This window comes from Ailuropoda melanoleuca, chromosome 14, assembly GCF_002007445.2.
Source record: "Ailuropoda melanoleuca isolate Jingjing chromosome 14, ASM200744v2, whole genome shotgun sequence".
In the NCBI taxonomy this organism is placed as follows: domain Eukaryota; kingdom Metazoa; phylum Chordata; class Mammalia; order Carnivora; family Ursidae; genus Ailuropoda; species Ailuropoda melanoleuca.
In genome coordinates, this window is record NC_048231.1 from 44348595 (window position 1) to 44367021 (window position 18427).

Here is an 18427-nt window from a genome sequence, read left to right on the forward strand (position 1 = left end):
CTTTGTTTTAAACTTTTAACCCCCAGATCACCTAGGATCCTCCCACTCCAATCCTCATGCAAAGCCTGTTCAAAAAGTAGTCAAAACTCAGGGCGCCTGGGTGGCCCAGTCAGTTAAGCATCTGACTCTTGATTTGTCTTAGGTCATGATCTCCGGGTCACAGGATCAAGCAGGAGTGGGGAGTCTGCTTGTCTCGCTCTCCCTCTGTCCCTCCCCCCGCAACATGAGCAAAGGCTCTCTCTTTCTCTCTCTAAAATAAATAAATAAATCTTAAAAAAAAAAAAAGGTAGTCACAACTTAGGTCAGTCTAACCATCCTGGGGTTAGGTAATCAGATCGATTGGTCTATACCTGCAACACTAGAGTGACTCAAGGATCTTACAAGAGTTTCCTCACCATCCATTGATGGTATAACCATCTTAGCCAGGCAAGCTTTCTGTTGCAACAATTAGAAACTCTGATTCAAAATAGTTTAAGCTACTAGTAAGGGCATTTGTCATTTCGCACAACACAGTCTTCGTAGGGCAGCTCAAGATGCAGGATCTCTAGACCCTAGGTCTGCTTCTCTGTGATTTTCTTGATTCTAACCACGTTCAGATTTTGGCTTCATTCTCTCACTGGTATCTAGATGTCTGCAAGCACCCCAGGCCTCACATCCAGTCATGACAATGCCCAGTGGAAGGACTGTTATTTTTGTGTGTCCCTTTTTAAAAGCAAAGAGCACTTCCTCAAGAAACCTTCCAAGAGATTCCCCTTCCCATCTCCACCCCATTGGGTCACATGTCCATTCCTAAAGCAAGCACCAGCAAGAATGGGGCAAGCCATGCCTGACTTAGACCAAGCAAAACTGTGGCTTTGTCTTTGGGAAGAAGAAAAAAATGACTCCTGGGAGCCATTCAAGCAAATGTGGACTACAATTCAGAAAAAGAAGCCCTTTCTAAGATCCAGAGATAACGGACATTTACATGATGAATAAACTCAGCACACATGGTGTGCTAAGCATCTTCTGGGAGCTGGGATTGGGGATGCGAAGGCGAATACTGTATGGCTATGTCTGGTGGTGCTCAGTCTGAGGAAGGAATCAGAACTAAGCCATCATCAGATTTTAAACTGGTTCCTCAACAGCATTCCTACAGAGAGAGAATGGGGTTTTCAGTTATGATGAGAATTTCACTTTCCCCCCGAGTTTTATTGAAATATAATTGACATATAACATTGTATTAGCTTTAAGTGTACATGATTACATACACGTATATATTGCAAAATGGTTACCACAGTAAGTTAACATCCATCACCTCACAGTTATGTTTTTCTTGTGATTTCAAACATATTGTCAACTGTAGTCCCCCTATTGTACATGACATCCCCAGAACTTATTTATCTTATAACTAGAAGCTTGCATCTTTTGACCACCTTCACTCATTTCACCCATCCCCCACCCCCTCCTCTGGCAACCCCCAAACTGGTCTCTGTGTCTCTGTGGGTCTTTTTTAGATTTCATGCATAAGTGAGGTCATACAATTTTGTCTTTCTCTGATTTGTTTCACTTAGCATAAGGCCCTCAACACCCATCCATGTTATTACAAATGGCAGGATTTCCTTTTTTTTGGCTGAATACTATTCTATCCCATATGTGTGTACACACACACACACACACACACACACCCCATATTTTCTTTATCCATTCATCCCATCAGTGGACACTTAAGTTCTTTCCCTGTCTTGACTGTTGTAAGTAATGCTGCTATGAACATGGGGATGCAGATATTTTTCTGAGATAGTGATTTCATTTCCTTTGGATAAATACCCAGAAGTGGATCACATGGTAGTCCTATTTTTAATTTTTTGAGGAATCTCCATACTGTTTTCCATAGTGGCTGCACCAATTTACCTTCCTACTGACAGTGCAGAAGGGTTCCTTTTTCTCCACATCCTCCCCAACACCAGCTTTTTTTTTTTTTTTTTTTTAGATTTTTATTTATTTGAGAGAGAGAGAGAGAGAGAGCACAAGTAGGAAGAAGGGGAAGAGAGAGAAGCAGGCTCTCCGCTGAGCAGGGAGCCTGATGCAGGGCTCAATCTCAGAGCCCTGAGATCATGACCTGAGCCAAAGTCGGACTCTTAACTGACTGAGCCACCCAGGTGCCCCTAACACCTGCTTTTTCTTGTCTTTTTGATAATACCCATTCTAACAGGTATGAGGTGCTATCTACCTCATTGGAGTTTTGATTTGTATTTTTCACTACTTGTTGGCCAAGACTTTCACTTTCTTGCTCTCTCTCCCTGCCTTCCTTCCTACCTTTTTTCCTTCTTTTTTAAACCATCCACTTGATAAAAACCTACTGAGTGCCCCCTGTGTGCCAGGCACAATGCTCTAGAGTCCCATCTTCAAAGAGCTTACATTCTATCTTAAATGGTTTGATGATTATATTTCTCACTGTAAATGAATAATTATGGACTTTCCTCTCATTTTAAAACGGTTTATGATTTGGGTTAGCATCTGCAGGAAATGAGCCACCTCTGGGCCTGTGGACTCAGGGACCGCCATATTTGGTGCCATGGAGGTTTGTCACGTGCTGCCTCAGCTGGCCAACTGGCGTCCCTAAATGACACTCTGTCATAACCACAATGGGAGCCAACAGAGGGTTTTTTAAGTGGTGGAATGCCATGATCAGCATTAGCCTATCTCTGAAAACAGAAACTTGAAAACAAAACACATATAAAAAAAAAGTTGAATCAACCCACCGCAGAACTTGGATTTTAAGTTAATTTCTAACTGGTCCATAGGCGCTGTTGGTCTCAAAGTTTCATCTCCAGCCTCGGGTGCCTCTGTCAAGTAAGCAGTTTCCTGCACATCCTTAATGACTTGCTTTGCTCCCTGCCCTGAGCCTACTTTCGAGTTGAGTCCTGCTTAGGCTTTGGGTCATTCTTCTGGGAGAATTTAAAGTGGAAATTTCAAATCATCCTGGTTTCCAGGTTTCCTCTGAGCTGAGCTCCAGTTCTAGCACCCAGACTTCTGTCTCGTGACCCTGGTCAAGGAACCAGATCCTTGCCTTAGGCCTCAGGCCAATCTCCCCCTTCATAGCCCTTATAATCTGGGTTCCCCCCAAGCCACTCCATTGAAACCCCCCTTCTGCCTTAATGTTCGTTCTTCCCTACAGTATTTGAGAACACTGTTCACTCCCTCCTTGGAATGCTGCCTCTGCTTTCTGATTGCTCTTCTCTTCCGACCTTTTGAGCTGGGTTCTTCTCAAGGCTTCTGGCCTTTAGTGTCTGTTTCCAGAATTCAGTTGTAGCTCCCTCTCGCTCTCCTGGGGCACTCTCCTTCACCTGCTCGGCTTTAATCACCACCTGTAATCTGTCAATTCCCAGATCCTTTCCGACTCTCTCCCAAGCCCCAGACCTGCATGGTGAATTCCAGTATACTAATTGTTTTCTTACTTGTGTATCATCTTCTCTCCCATGAGAGTGTGAGTTCCCTGAGAATAGGGATTTTGACCTGTTTTGTGCACAACTATTGACCCAGCACCTGCATTGTCTGGATGTCGCCAAACTCTTCAAATTCATTTTCCTCTGCCCATAACCCCAATACTTGCCTGTGTTTTTGTATTCCTTAAAACGGTCTGCTACTAGTTCCCGTGGTCAGAAACCTGAGTGTTATCTCCAATGCCTCCCACACTGGCAATCCCATCACTAAAGCCTGCCCTGCTTAAGGCTCTCTGGGGCCCACCCCCCTCCTCCCTCCCTGTCACACTCTAGTGTGGGTCCCTTCTTCAGCTCCTGCCTGAACCATTACAGAGCTCTTCTCTTTAGCCTGTTCCCAGCTTGTTCTCCTCACTGGCCTAAGGGTGATTTCCCCCTTGAAGTATACATATTGGTTTGCTTTTCCCACAAAACTGGGACCATAGTGCATGATCAACTTTATGTCCATTCTTTCCCCATAATGTAAAACTTGCAAGCATCATCCTATATGCTCTGGAAACTTTCCATAACTGCAACTGTCTACCGTCACTGGGGGTGAGCCACAATTTATTCTATCATTTCCTTAGTGAGGTTGTTTCCAGGCCTTTTTGCTCTTATAAATAATGCTGTGATTCATCTTTATGGTCCTTTCAAAATGCAAACCTGGTCATATCACTCTCTTACTTAGAATCTGATGTCAGTCTCTCCCTGTTGTGGAAGGTCAGTGTTCTCTGACTTCTTGATATGGCCCATAAGGCCTTACATCTGGACCTGCCTACCTCCCTCATGTCCTTGCCCACCCACAACCCAAAATTAAGCCGTTCCTCTGCTTGCAGCTCCCAGATGTGAGCCACCTTGATTTTTTTTTTTTTTGCTTTTGCTTCTTTCTACGTAACATCTCTTCCTTGTCTTCCCAGAAAAGTCTGCTACTCTGTTCAGACCCTCAGCATTCCTTATCTATGATGCCCAGAGATGATACCCACTAAGCCAGAGTGGCCTTTGGGATCCAGGCAGCCAGTCCACTGACAGATAAGATTCTCAAGATGGGCTAGTCCAGGCTCCAGGTGCCTCCTCAGAGCTTTCAGATCTAGAAGCAATTCCTACGTCTGTGGTCAGATGTGAAGGTGGAGGCAAGAGAGTGGAGCCAAGGCTGGGCTGGCCTGCTCTCCTTTCTTGGTGAACGACGGTGTTTAGAGGGGCCATGAGCCCTGATGGGATCCACTTGCAGAATACAGTGGCCAGCTATCCTTCATCCTCCCATCCCTAGGAGTACCTCGTGGCAGTCAATGGGATGGCCAACTATTACGGCCCCTGGGTCAAGTGCAGTCCACCACGTTTTGTACCTCCCATGAACTAAGTAGTTTTTACATATTTTTAAGTGATTGAAAAAAAATCAAAATAATCAGATTTTGTGACATGTGAAAATATATAAAATTTAAATTTCAGTGTCCATAAATGAAGCTTTATGGGAACACCGTCACTCTCATTTATATGTCGTCTTTGGCTGCTTCTCCACTATGATGGAGGAGCTGAGTAGTTGTGACAGACAGACCTGCGAGCCTAAAACACTGGCTCTCTGGGCCTTTTCCATCTGCCGAGCCCTTACCTAGACAGTGCTGCAGTGTGGTCAGGGAGGTAGGAGACAGATCGGAAGAGCACTCTGAAAGATGAAATGAGGGGGTTTCAAGAAGGAAGCTTGTTCATAGGGCTCAATGGGGCAGCGAGGCCCAACTATATGAAGGCTCAACATGGAGGAGCCCCTCCACCCGCTCTTTGAAAATGACTATGTGGGAGACAGAATCTGATTAAAAAAACTTCACATTTTATTTTACAGAATATGGTCACTTGTTGAGTTGAAGGCATGGAGCTTAAGAGCTGTTCTGGTACAGACTCTGAACAAAACGCCTCCCCTCCACCCCCTGAGCACTTTTAATGACTGGCTCATCATTCTGTACACAAGACATTTCATTATCAACCTTGAAGATGCCAACAACAGTGGTAACTTACAAATTCTGAGAAAAGGCCTACAGAGGCAAAGTGTAAGAGCTTTTGTTTTTGTTTTTGACTAAATCGGTGTAGTGTACCCTTAAAATGACATATTCACAAACAGAAATTAGAAAAAGAGAAATTAAAATGCACTTACAGTTTCCTCTGAAGGAGAATGCATTTATTTTTAAGTTAGTAGCACACTTCACATAGAACCAACCTAAAGTTAGAAAAGCTAGTTTTTTGAAGGCACAGTTTGTTTCCAGCTCGACTGTGGAAATAAAAACCTGTCTTATAGACCCCATCTGGCAAGAAGGGCGAGTTCACTAGTCTTGTCCGTGGTATCAAAGCCCACCCACAGCCAACTCCAGCCTGGGTACCTCTGAGTGTCTCCATGAGATAGGTGTGTCTAGTCTAGAGGACAGAATGTTTTCGTTTGATCATAATCATCATGTGCAAAGATTCTGGAGGCTCCAGTTTTCCTTTTGCTCTCTGAAAACGCAAAGAGCTTTGCTTTATAAAGTAGAATCAACAACTGGTCCTTCATGGGCATGGGGGCGGGAGGGAAGACCCAGCAGAAGAAGCTCCTGGCCAGCATGTAGCTTGGAGACAGTTCCTCGGTCAGGGCCTTTGTGCAAGAGGGTCTAAACAAGAGTGAATAAAACACATGTGTCAAGTGTCAGAAGACACATTTCTAGAAGACGCTGTGCTTCCCTTCTATATGCTTGGGGGGAGAAAGAAAAAGGAGGGGCAACTGGCTTCAATGATCTAACAAAAGATAGGGAAGGCGTATGATATCCCGTGCTACTTTGCTTCAAGTCAGCGAAATCACTAATCTCGTGATGCAAATGGGAGGCTGTGGAAGAGAATGTCTGGCAGTGGCCTTTACATGTATAATTTGTTTGAAAAAATCTCTATGAGCCCCTGCCTGATGATGACAAACAGAAACAGCTATCAAGACATACATGGAAGGTGTTAGAAAAAATTAAAAACAGTTAGTGGAGTGGAAATGTACACACAGGCTGCTCTGCATTCTGGCTTCATGCCGAGAGCCCTCCGAACTCATTTTGTTTGGGCTAGGCATAGGTTTAAAATTTTTCCTTTTACCAGTTAATCAAGAGAATAGTCATGATGAGCTCATCTGATAAACGAATGCCTAATCTGACTACCTCTAATTGTGTTCTCACATACTGGGGTATTCATAATGACATCCATGAGGCTGGAACATGACAGAAAGTTGTACTTGCTGATGGAAGCTGTCAGTATTTTGAGGAATCTCATGCATCATGGAACAGAACTTCTACGAATGAATCGCTACATAAATACTGATGCATTGTTGTAGCACTTCGGCGACTTCCTTTCCTTTAAGGGACTTTGTTTATAGGCTACAGAACCAAAGTGGTGGAGGTCACATAGACAGCACCATGTGTAACGGTGAAACACACTGTTGTTTTAATTTTCTGACCTAACCTATCTTATTAAAATCAGCCCCTTTCAACCGTCTTCAAAATATTGTAATTTGCTTTTTAAAAAGACAAGGGTCTTGTGGCTTCAATGATTCTGCTGGCGGTACCAACACAAAGACATTAATCTCATTACAGAAATCAATTTTAATGAATGTCACTTTACAAAGAAAGAATCACTGAAAAGCATTCATTAAAATTGATTTCTGTAATGAGATTAACGTCTTTGTGTAGAACAAGCTGGGCCAGTTAAAATGATAATGTCTGGGTTTTTTTTTTAGGGCAAGTTGTTGTAGACAAGTCAGCATCATTTGTGGCATTCCAGTCCTCCAACTGGGGTGGCAGGGAACAAAGAGATGAGTGGAGTCACCCAGTCAAGAAGAATGGGTGGGAATCCTAGACAGGTCTGGAGACCCCAGGCATTGAACAAACACTGCCATCCCTGAGGCTGGGTCAAGGTGCTCCCCAAAGGGGAGCAACACAGACTGGAGGCACTATCTGTATGATGCTTCATTCCCACAAACTGTAGAGGGCCCCCCCCACAAATCAGCCCGCTGGGCAGCCTTGAGACAGTGGCACATCTATCCCTAACCTTGGACTGCGACCTAGAGGTGTGAATGCATGAGGAAGCAGGGCTCACCCAATTCACTGCACATTTCCAGGCATCACGGTGAGCGGTGCTGATCTGAACCCCTCTTACTAAAACGCATGCCAAGGATGGGGGTCGGGAGGGAAGAGGTGACATCTGTCAACCAAAGAGCAAATGCTGACACTTTCTGTTGCTCAACCCTGATCCCTTTCCAGGGTGTTGAGAGAATCACAGGGTGAACCTAACACTGATCCTTTTCTAAAGTTTGAGAGAATTGCACATGTGCTCAGTGTGTATGTGTGGGGGTGGTGGTGACTGGTAAGCCAAGGTGTGGGAAGGACCACCCCCCACAAACACAGAGATTGGTGGTTCCAGGACTGAAATTCTGCCCACATCTTTCCATATGCTTATGAAAGTGAGAAGCGCAACTGTTCCTCTCATGCCGGCCTGCTCATCAAAGGCCCAAGATATCCAGGGCCAGGCTACTGCACTCACACTAAAACCCTAAGCATTCAGTTCAGAGAATGGAGAGGTGATGGCTCTAAAAAAAGTGGGACACACACTTCTCATAACGACATCTCCTAGGACCCACTCTATAATTATAACATTTGCAAACACATATTACGTTACAACACTAAAACAATATAAATGAAATTTTGGGGAGTTTAGATGATCTTTGGGCTCTTTTCATCACAATGGCGTGGAGAGCCTTCTCTGTGTTTAAAGTTGCCTAACTTTTCTTTCTGTGCTCTTTATATTGACATCTAACTTGTCCACTTTGGTTGTGAGGCGGTCAAGAATGTCATCTTGCTCCTCGATTTCCATCTGCATCCCCAGGGCTATGTCCTTCAGCCGGCCTAGTCCCATGGATAGTTCATCTGTGGGAGAGGGAGAGGACATACAGGGCTGAGTGAACTCACAGCATCGGGGCCGCGGCTTGTTCCGTGCCCGCTGCTCAGCAACATTCATATCACTGAGACCCCTTTCTCGTAAGAGTAAAACTCCAGGGCTTTATTACGTTTTCTGAAACACGTGCAAGTAAAAAGAAAACCCGCTGACTCCATATAAAGTAATAAGTGCTTCACGTGAAAGCCACTCCTCCCCCAGATGTCCGCCAAAGATAACCACTGTTAATACAGTGGTGTCTGTCCTTCCTGTGCTTTAGAAAATGCATATAGATCTACATAATTTTTCAGCTGCCTCTGAACATTCTAGTAGGTTGGAGCACGTTGCAAGATCCGTTAGTACCCGAGGAAAGAGGAGGGGCCTAGAAAACACATTCCCTCCCCAGACCACAAGGTTAGTGTCTGGGACAAGTATGCAGGTAACCAACAGCCACCCACTGGCCTGCCCTTCAGGAGCAAAAACCCACGTCAGTGGGTAGGATGCAACAGTGCCAGCTTTCCTTCCGTCCACCTCCAGCTTCCTAAAGCTAGATCAAGCACAGATTCGGAGTAGCAAGCATGAGGATCCCTATTTGGAAACACATCTGGGAGACAGACCTGGGAAGCCCCTGTCCAAAGGGAGCCCCCACACCCGGGCTGCTCCTGCCCCAGGCTCCCCCCTGGAGAAGGCTGCATCCCACCCCTCCTTCCACTCTGCAGGTGGCAAGAGAAATGGGTGCTTTGCCACCTGGAGTGCTCTCCCAGAAAACACATGGACTACAGATGTTCCCACCGAACCCAAATGCTGTGAGGTCCTGTCACCTATATTACGATAATTTATGTTTTCCTACATCAATTCATTCATTGCTACCACTTCTCAGATCCGTGAACAACAAATCAATGCTGCGAATGTCCTGGGGTAGGACATAACCTGAATCTGGCCCGCACCGTTTCCCTTGCCTGCCAGGAAGAAGCTGGGTACAGAGATCCCTGCGGTCCAGGGTCCCTTCAGAGATGCTGTCTGGGGCGAGCCCCATGGGGACCGTGGAGCACACAACTTTTGGCAAAGGTTCAGCTCTAGCGATAGGTTACATCACTACTGCCGAAATTCAAGTTCACACGTGAGGAGTGAGAGTCCCACTTCCATGCAGGACAAGTGCAGTACAGGGAAGAACCCGGGTCAGCCCCACGGGGTCTGAGTTCACATTGTGGCCCCTCTCCTGATCCGGGCTCCCAGATCACAGCTGAGGGGCACTCCCTTCGAGAGGAAGGCCCCGGGGAGCAGCCCTGCCACACCCAGCCACTCTGGGGCTGGCTTCCTTCTGAACTCATTCTAGTTCCCTCCCTAGGCTTTCCCACTCTTTGTAATAAGTATTTTCCCTTTGTTTCGAAAAGTTTGAAAAATCAGCATCACCTCCGTTAAGAGGGATAACGTCTGAAAGGATGTGGTCAGTCTTAGCCGTAGTGAAGGGCACACCAGGCAGAGGTGACATAAAGAGAACTAGGGTCAATGGGGGGAAGAGACATGCTGGAGGCACCTGGGGTCCCCTGATGGGGCTGAGCCAACTGCAGAGGCGAGCCTTGACTTAATCGATTCTGCCACGGTGAACTTAGGTAGTAAAGCCTCTTCCCAGGCTTCAAGACAGCGTGTGTGTCCGTGTGTGTGCGTGTGTGCGCGCGTGTGTGTGCACGTGTGTGTACACATGTATGCACATGTACACAGTGGGAATGGGGGGCATGCCCAGAGCTGCCTTCTGCCCTTTCACTGGGAGCAGCAGGCCAAGAAAGAGCCAGAGGGAAGAGAGAAGAGGAGGTGCTTCATAAGCCTTCTTGCGGCTGAATTAAAAATAAAACACTAAGGGGCGCCTGGGTGGCACAGCGGTTAAGCGTCTGCCTTCGGCTCAGGGCGTGATCCCGGCGTTATGGGATCAAGCCCCACATCAGGCTCCTCCGCTATGAGCCTGCTTCTTCCTCTCCCACGCCCCCTGCTTGTGTTCCCTCTCTCACTGGGTGTCTCTATCTCTGTCAAATAAATAAATAAAATCTAAAAAAAAAAAAAAAAAAAACACTAAGTAAAGAAAGGTCAGAATACACAAATACTTGGCACTAGCCCCACAGATCTAAGCAGAATCAAGTCTGCTTTTTAAAAGTTGTCTTCAGCTCTATGCTTCTTGAATTTACTGACACCTGTGACCTTGCATTCCATGGAGAGTAAAGTCTGTGAGGTCACGCCAGGCCTCAGGGAGTGCGCTGGCAGTTGGGACAGAAAAGGACAAGCAATAGGTATACTGAGATTAAAAAAAGAAAAGAAAAGTGTGATAAAGTAAAGCCACCAGACAAGGAAGCTGCCATCAGAGGGAGACCTGCACTACTCCCTGAGATAAAGGAAGGGGTGGGAGGTGCGGGGAGTGTGGTAAGAAGGAAGGAGCAAACTTGTGAAGGGCAGCTTGGCACAGCCTGTGTCAGTGGGCCCCATGGCTCCAGAGTGCCACCCCGGCCCTTCTCAGCATGCCCACTGCATCCTGCTGGAACCTGCCTGCCCAGGCTGTATGTACCATGCCAACCACACCACTTGAGCCTCCAGGGGTGGGCTGTATTTACCCTTTCTCCCCACCTCACTCCGAACTCCAGACCCCTCCATAGGTCTCCCCATTCCCTCTCTCTCCAGCTGGCACCAGTGACAACATTTGGGTAGGGAAACCTTCAGTGGGGACGCTTTCAAGTCTCTTCGTGTGTCTCTGGAGTGGTTACATCCCAGCAGATGTATCTTCTGCCTGAGGCCTTTGGCTCTGGACAGCAGAGTCCAGAGGACCCACTAAGGGGTGGCTGCCTGGGGCTTCCCTGGGCGCTGAAGGCAAAGGGCAGGTGGGGTTTGGGGTGGAAGCCTGCCTGGGTGGCAGAGTGTGGAGATGGGCTCTCTCCCCTGCTGCCGGTAGGCACTGGCCATGCAGGCCTAGTGCTGACATTCACACGGAGGGCCGCAGTGGTGAGCTGCGGGGTGGGCAAATTATGGTTTTCATTTGTTCTTGCTTATGTCTATTCTCTCCAATTGATGTCTTATTTCTATGGAGATCTCTTTTAATGCTCAGAAGGAGAATTCTTTTCCCTAATTCCATTTCTAGTCATCTAGCTACAAAATGTGGCCAAAGATTTGCTCACAGGAATGACCAAGGGATTATGTGCAGGAGCGAACAATGGGAATAACCTAAGTGTCCAAGAGCAGGGGGTGGGACTGCTAAGTGGTGGTTTTCAAAGAAATCTGAAGAGAAAAGAAGTTTGGGGAAGTGTTCAAAATATAAATACAAAGGCAGGATACATACTGAATGACACTGTACATCTGACACGGCACATCCACGTGTGTACAGATGTACATGAAAAACGGAAGGAATGACACCAGATCAGTGGCTACTGCTGGACAGTAGGATTCCAGGTGTTTCTTTCCTCGTGGCATTTACCTAACTTCATCATTTCCTACGATGAATCTAAATACTAGGACACAAAGGCTAAATGTTGTTAAAAAGAAAGAGCATGGGTCTGCCTAACGGGCTGTCATGTATTCACTCCGGGCTGCTGGAACGGCCACTGCTCTGGACGAACCAGGGAAGGGGCCCTCAGGGTCCCTCCTGCAGGGGGAGGAGGAGGGAGTGTGCGCACCAACGCTCAGGAGCATCACCACGGGCCCCAGTTTTGGCTCCAACTAGATACCTTTAGAGCAGGCAGGGATTTTACTTTGGGTCTCACCCACTTTGCCGTCTCCCAGCAGGGCTGGGAGACTGACAGCGACCCAGGTAACCATGGGGGAGGCTCCTGTTCTCGGGGTGAAGGTCAAGGAGGCAGCACATCTAGATGCCACCTAGAATGAACTCGTGGAAGCCGCTCACGCGCCTGCTCCTACTGCCCACACACATTCCCCCACTTGAACTTCAAGTAACTAGCTTCTCTCCCTCTGTTCAAAAATGAATCACAGAGTGCTTGCCTGCCAGGCCAGGGTACCGTGGTGACAAAACTGAAATAGTCCTGTGTTCCCTGGAATTTACAGTGTGGTCAGAAGACACCAGATAAGCCAGCAGGTACGTGACTCCAACAGGGCGCAGTGCATTAAAGCCTGGCCTGCAGCAGGAGAAGGAGCCAGCCTTCAAACAGCAGGGAGGAAGGACACTCCGGGCAGAGGTGGGCAGGGGCGGGAAAGCACTCGGAGCCACAAATGACAAGGGCAGGAGGGGTAGACAGGCAGGCGGGGCCAGAGGCTGAGCAAGGGACCTGGAATACAAGGAACCCAGCTATGCGGCCCGTGTCTGCTGTAGTGGCCACGTGAGTGGCCAGCTCTTACCAGGTCAGGTGGTTCCCTACGGGATGTATGGGGGGTTGCTCATCTAACCCTCTCCCCCATCCTCAGAGCCAGGTTCTGTTCCTGTGCCCCATTCACAGAGAGATGATGATGGGGCTCTCAATGCCGCACCGTGCGGACTCTCAGGGACTCCTGGTCCCTGCTGCTGTCACAGCCCAGATGAGAGGTGGGGATGGACAGAAGTGGACAGACTCCAGAGAGAGAAGGGTGAGACAGCCATGACCATACTGGATTTGACATGTGGGGAGGGAGAGGCAGACACCACGGTTTGGTCCCGAGAAACTGCTGGCTACTGGGGTACTGGCTGGGCCCAGTGTGGGCTGTTGGGAACACAAGCGTCCTGGGTAGGTGACCTGCAGAGGCTGGCGTAGCTTCAGTCTTACCTAGATTACTGTCGATCTTCTGGTGACAGGCTCGAAGGTGTGGGTTCTTGGGGTAAGCCTCGGTACTCACAGCAGGACCGGCCCCTCCAGCGATGGGGTCTGAGTTCGGAAAAAAACACCAGGAGAACGGTTGGCTGATGTCTCTCGAAATGCTGCTTCACAAAATTTATCTTAATCCGGAAAATCGGGGGGAAGGAATGAGGCAGTGAGTTGTGAGGCCATCCAAAGAGACGAGTGCAGGGACGGCTGATGTGCAGGAGGGAGGAGCACTGGGCAGGCTTGGCAGGGAGGGAGAGGGGATCAAAGACCCTCAACCCGAGGGTCACCCAGTCAGACCCTGGCCACGTGCTGGGGAAAGAGACTCATAGAGACTCATAGGAGAAATGATATGGGAGTGGAACTACAATGAGGCACCCCACACGGGGTTGTGGACAAGGTCTACAAGGCAAGGTTTAAAAAACAAAATAGCTATTCATGTTTCAAAAAACAAACAAACAAGGAGGATCTGAGGTTTTTTTGTTTGTTTATTTTTCCATACTACCTATTTTTAAAATTTAAATTCATTAACATGTAACGTATTATTTTGTTTCAGGGGTACAGCTCTGTGATTCATCAGTCTTATATAATACCCAGTGCTCATTCCAACACATGCCTTCCCCAAGGTCCCTCACCCAGTGACCCCATCCCTCCACCCCTCTCTACCCTCCAGCAATCCTCAGGTTTATTTCCTGAGATTAAGAGTCTCTTAGGGTTTGTCTTCCTCTCTGGTTTTGTCTTGTTTCATTTTTTCCCCTCTTCCCCTGTGATCCTCTGCCTTGTTTCTTAAATTCCACATATCAGTGAGATCAGATGATAATTCTTTTTATAGAAAGCAAAAAACTAATTAAATAATCACTGATGTTAAAATACAAGTGCATACATCGTATTTAGTCATTTTTCTAAATGTACACTTTAGTTCTTTCAAAGTGAAAGAACCTAACTCTTCCCTAAAAAGGTTTCAAGTGACAGAAGCTAATAAATGCATTTTTATTGATTATAAAAAAATCAAAAATCAAAATCAAAATTGCTATCATGGAAAAAGAATCGTGGATGACTTTCTCTTCTTCTAGAAATGTATTTCTATGCTGTCTTTCTGCTTCAAATACAAACAAGGAAACAATAAATGCTAAATAATGCACATTCGCCCCAAATCTTCCTTGAACTGCAGCTTCTAAATGCACACGGAAGAGCCCTATTATCCCAGTTTCTGTCTTCTGGGGGAACTTCTCTTTCCAGACTTGGTGTATTTCCTCCGGCACAACCTACTAAAGCCATTTCACACACACAGTGTCGATTTTTTTTTTTTAAAGGCTCTTCAGTTACTACACACCGTGCAGATTATAACTTCCTTTAATGCCTTAAAATTATGTCTTTTGGGTGCAGGCCTCCTACTCTACTTCCTGAGGCTATGCTGGGCTTGGCTTTCTGTGGGCCTCGCGTATTTTAGTTTTCTCTCATTTCCTCCCACGACCTTCGTCTTTCCAGACTGAACTGAGGTGATCTCCATCTTTCCGGACCCCTGGTTCTTCCTCCGGCAGCCTCTCCTCAGCTGGGTCAACCACGAGAGTGGTAGGTTCCGGAGCGTCCAGGGCACAGCTTGCTTTCCTTGAAGGGAGCACAGGAAGCATTCGGTTCCTGGCACCATCCAACGTACCTGGCCTTCCAGGGGTCTGCAGGGACTCCCAGGAGTCCCAGATAAGGGGTGTTTCTGGGCCTATAGCTTGGTAATAAGAGGATGACAGGACACCACACACAATGGACCCTGCACACCTTGTTCACACTGCTGCTTCTCTGCCCCCTCAGGCTTTGGGGCTATACGGGTCTCCCACTGCTGTGCAGCGATTATACCAAGACTTATCCTTCTGTTCCGGGGCTCAGGAATTCAGGACGGTTGCACCGGGCTACAGTCGAGGTGTCAACAGGGCTGTGCTGGAGGCTTTTGGGGAGAATCTGATTCCTAGCCTTTTCCTGCTTGACAGGTTGCCTCATTCCTCAGCAGATGGCCCCTGCCTGCAGTTCCCAAGCCAGCAGCGGCACCTTCCAGTGTTTGACCAACTCCCCTCTGCCTCCCTTTCCACTTATAAAGGGGCCTTTGTGATGACACTGCCCAGCCGGTTATCTCAGGGTAATTTCCCATCTCAGGGTCTGTGGGTTAGCAACTGTATCTCCCCTTTTGCCACAGAACCCAATATATTCACTGGGTCTGGGAATGACAGGTTATTTTGGGGAGGCTCTATCCCTTACCCCTTTCCTGCAGTTGTCTTCTCACTGCTGGAAGAGTTCAGAGCTACACGGGGGCAGGAGTCATGGTGGGCAGATTCATTTTCAATGGGACACAGGCCCCCACTTCCTTATTCCATCCTCCACGGGATGAGGGAAGAGCCATGCCATAACACACACACTTCCAACTCCCTGGGAGTGCCACTGGGTCCCTGACACGCCGTCTGTCCCAGAGCCAACACCGGAATCCAAGTGTGGCCGAGCACGGGTCCCCAACTGACCTGAGTCATTCAGCTTCCTGAGGTTCGGGTGGCTGGCCTGGTACTGTGCCTCCTGTGCTTTGCTGGTACTTATGGCTTCTTTCAATCTTTGGATAGAAGTCAAGAAAAGACAACATTTAGGAAGAGAAAATACCAATGACGATGCAGTCAGTCTTTTCAAGCAATGCCTATGTGCGAAAAGCAAATGCCTCCTCTGACCAAAGCAGCGATACCCATCCACAGCTCCTGGGAGTCCTGCCCGCAGCATGGCGGACTTCTGAGACATCTGCTTTAGAAGAGAAGCATCTGGTTAGGTTCCTCCTTCAGGAAAACGAGAATCCCAGGACCGGGGGAAGAGAAGCACATGAAAGGACCAAATGGGTACTTCAGACTGGTCAGCAAACCGTGACCCAAGGGCCAAATCCAGCCCACCACCTCATTTTTACAGCCCCAAGCAGAGAACTGCCTTTACAGATGACCAGTGGCAACTGACTGGATGATAGGGAACACTAACTTTGAACCTCCATTAATCATTTCTTTCTTCTCATTAGGAGACCTACGATACAAAAAGTGAACTCAATTGTTCCTCTTTTCACTTTTTTAATGTCATCATTAAAATTTTGTTTTTTTCTTATTATGTAAGTCCCTATCAAGTATCTTTGACTTTGCTTCCTGGCCCACAAAGCTTAGTCTGCCTACTCCTGCTACAGACAGGGACTTCTCTAGGTAACTCAGGAGATCCTCAGATTGTGCCTGACACTCCACACGCTCCTGCGGGCATGGCAGGGGCTCCCCCTCCCCAGAAGCTGGGCCTCCCTCACAATCTGCTCTTCTTTACCCTGCTGACCGGAGCCCTGGCCACTTCATTGGCCAAGCTGGAAACCAATCATTCTCCAGGTATGCCCCCTCTCTGCACAGCTCCACTCCCAGCACGCCATGCAGACATCCTCTCAATGCCCCCACACATCTCCAGAATCCAGCCCCTCTTTCTGCTTTGCCTTTTTACCCTAACACGGATGAGCCCCTGCCCTTCCAATCCTTACCCAAAGATGCCGGGCATCTTTCTAACATACCCTGCAGGAACCTCTCTGATTAAAGTCCTTATATTTTTTTATTTTTTGAAAGATTTATTTATGGGGAGCCTAGGTGGCTCAGTTGGTTGGGCATCTGCCTTCGGCTCAGGTCATGATCCTGGGGTCCTGGGATTGGGCCCCATGTCGGGCTCCCTGCTCATCGGGGAGTCTGCTTCTCCCTCTGCCTCTGCCTCTCTCTCTCTTCTCAATTAAAAAAAAAAAAAAAAAGAAAAGAAAAAGAAAAAAAAAAGACAAGAAATAACAATTTAAAAAAGAAAAAAAGAAAGATTTATTTTTTTATTTTAGAGAAAGACAGAGAGAAAGACAATGTGCAAGTGTAAGAGTGCACGTGGGGGGAGGGGCAGAGGGAGAGACTCTTCAGAGCCTGACATGGGGCTCCAATCCATATCCCATGAGCTCATGACCTGAGATGAAACCAAGAGTCAGATGCTGAGCCGACGGAGCCACCAGGCACCCCACTGCAGTTGAAGTCCTTTTTTTTTTTTTTTTAAAGAATTTTATTTTTATTTTTTTAAAAGATTTTATTTGTTTATGTGACAGAGAGACAGAGAGACAGCCAGCGAGAGGGGGAACACAGCAGGGGAGTGGGAGAGGAAGAAGCAGTCTCCCAGGGAAGGAGCCAGATGTGGGACTCGATCCCAGAACGCCGGGATCACCCCTGAGCCGAAGGCAGACGCTTAACGACTGTGCTACCCAGGCACCCCCTAAAGAATTTTATTTATTATTTATTTGAGAGAAAGGGGGAGAGCAAGAGAGAGAGCACAAGCGGGGGGGGAAGGTAGAGGGAGAAACCCCTACTGAGCAGAGAGGCCAAAGTGGGCTCGATCCCAGGACCCCTGGATCATGACCTGAGCTGAAGGCAGACACTCAACCGAGCCACCCAGGTGCCCCTGGTTAAAGTCTTTAATGGCTCCCCACTGACACAAGCCTGGACCCCATCAGGTTAAAGGCATTTTGGCTCCCTGTGCTCCAGCAATGTGGAGAACAGAGCAGAGCCTCCTGAAATCTGAGGATTTCATTACCCCTCATGGAGGGGTGTCTGGGTGGTTCAGTTGGTTAAGTATCTGACTCCTAGTTTCAGCTCAGGTCATGATCCCAGGGTCCTGGGATTGAGCCCTGCATCAGGCTCCATGCTCTGCTTGATATCCTCTCTCACTCTCTAAAATAAAGAAATAAAATCTTAAAAAAAAAAAAAAAGAAAAAGAAGAGTGACTAGAGGTCTAGAACACACAGCTGGTTTCTCTGAGCACACCTGTGAGCCCCATGTGTTGCCAGGCCAGTGTAAGCGGCAGATGCTTGCAGCTGAGCCCACCTGGGCCATTACCCAGCCTACACACCCCAAAGCTGACTTTTTTCCTTTGTGCTCACACGTATATAGCAGTAACACTTAAACGACAAAAACTTGGCTTCTTTGTGAAAAATGGCAGAAAAGCCATTTCTAAGGAGAGTGACAGAAATGGCTAAGGAAGAGAACTATAGGAAGAGTGGTGGCTCTTGGTCAGCAACCAAGTCTTGATTAAGTCAGAGAGTTTCAAATTTAGGGAGTGGTTAAATCTGTGCTCTGAAGGGACCGCTTCATGAGTTTTATTTATTTTATTTTAATTTTTTTAAAGATTTCATTTATTTATTCATGAGAGAGAGACAGTGAGATAGGCAGAGGGAGAAACAGGCTTCCCGCAGAGCAGGGAGCCCAATGCGGTACT

The 18427-nt window shown here is 47.5% G+C and overlaps 1 protein-coding gene across 2 annotated transcripts in view; it reads right to left on the reverse strand.

Annotated features, from left to right (window-relative positions):
• Window positions 1–18427, reverse strand: part of SNAP29 (synaptosome associated protein 29) — a 30908-nt gene that overhangs the window by 1633 nt on the left and 10848 nt on the right. The window contains exons 3-5 of one of the 2 annotated variants that reach the window (XM_002926286.4): window positions 15652–15737; window positions 13112–13210; window positions 5259–8374 (exon numbers count right to left, since the gene is read on the reverse strand). In XM_002926286.4, coding sequence (XP_002926332.1) covers window positions 8217–8374; window positions 13112–13210; window positions 15652–15737 — 343 coding nt within the window. In that variant the 3' untranslated portion in view covers window positions 5259–8216. Of the gene's footprint in view, window positions 1–5258; window positions 8375–13111; window positions 13211–15651; window positions 15738–18427 lie in introns of those variants that run through there. The other variant, XM_011233689.3, reaches the window with a different exon arrangement.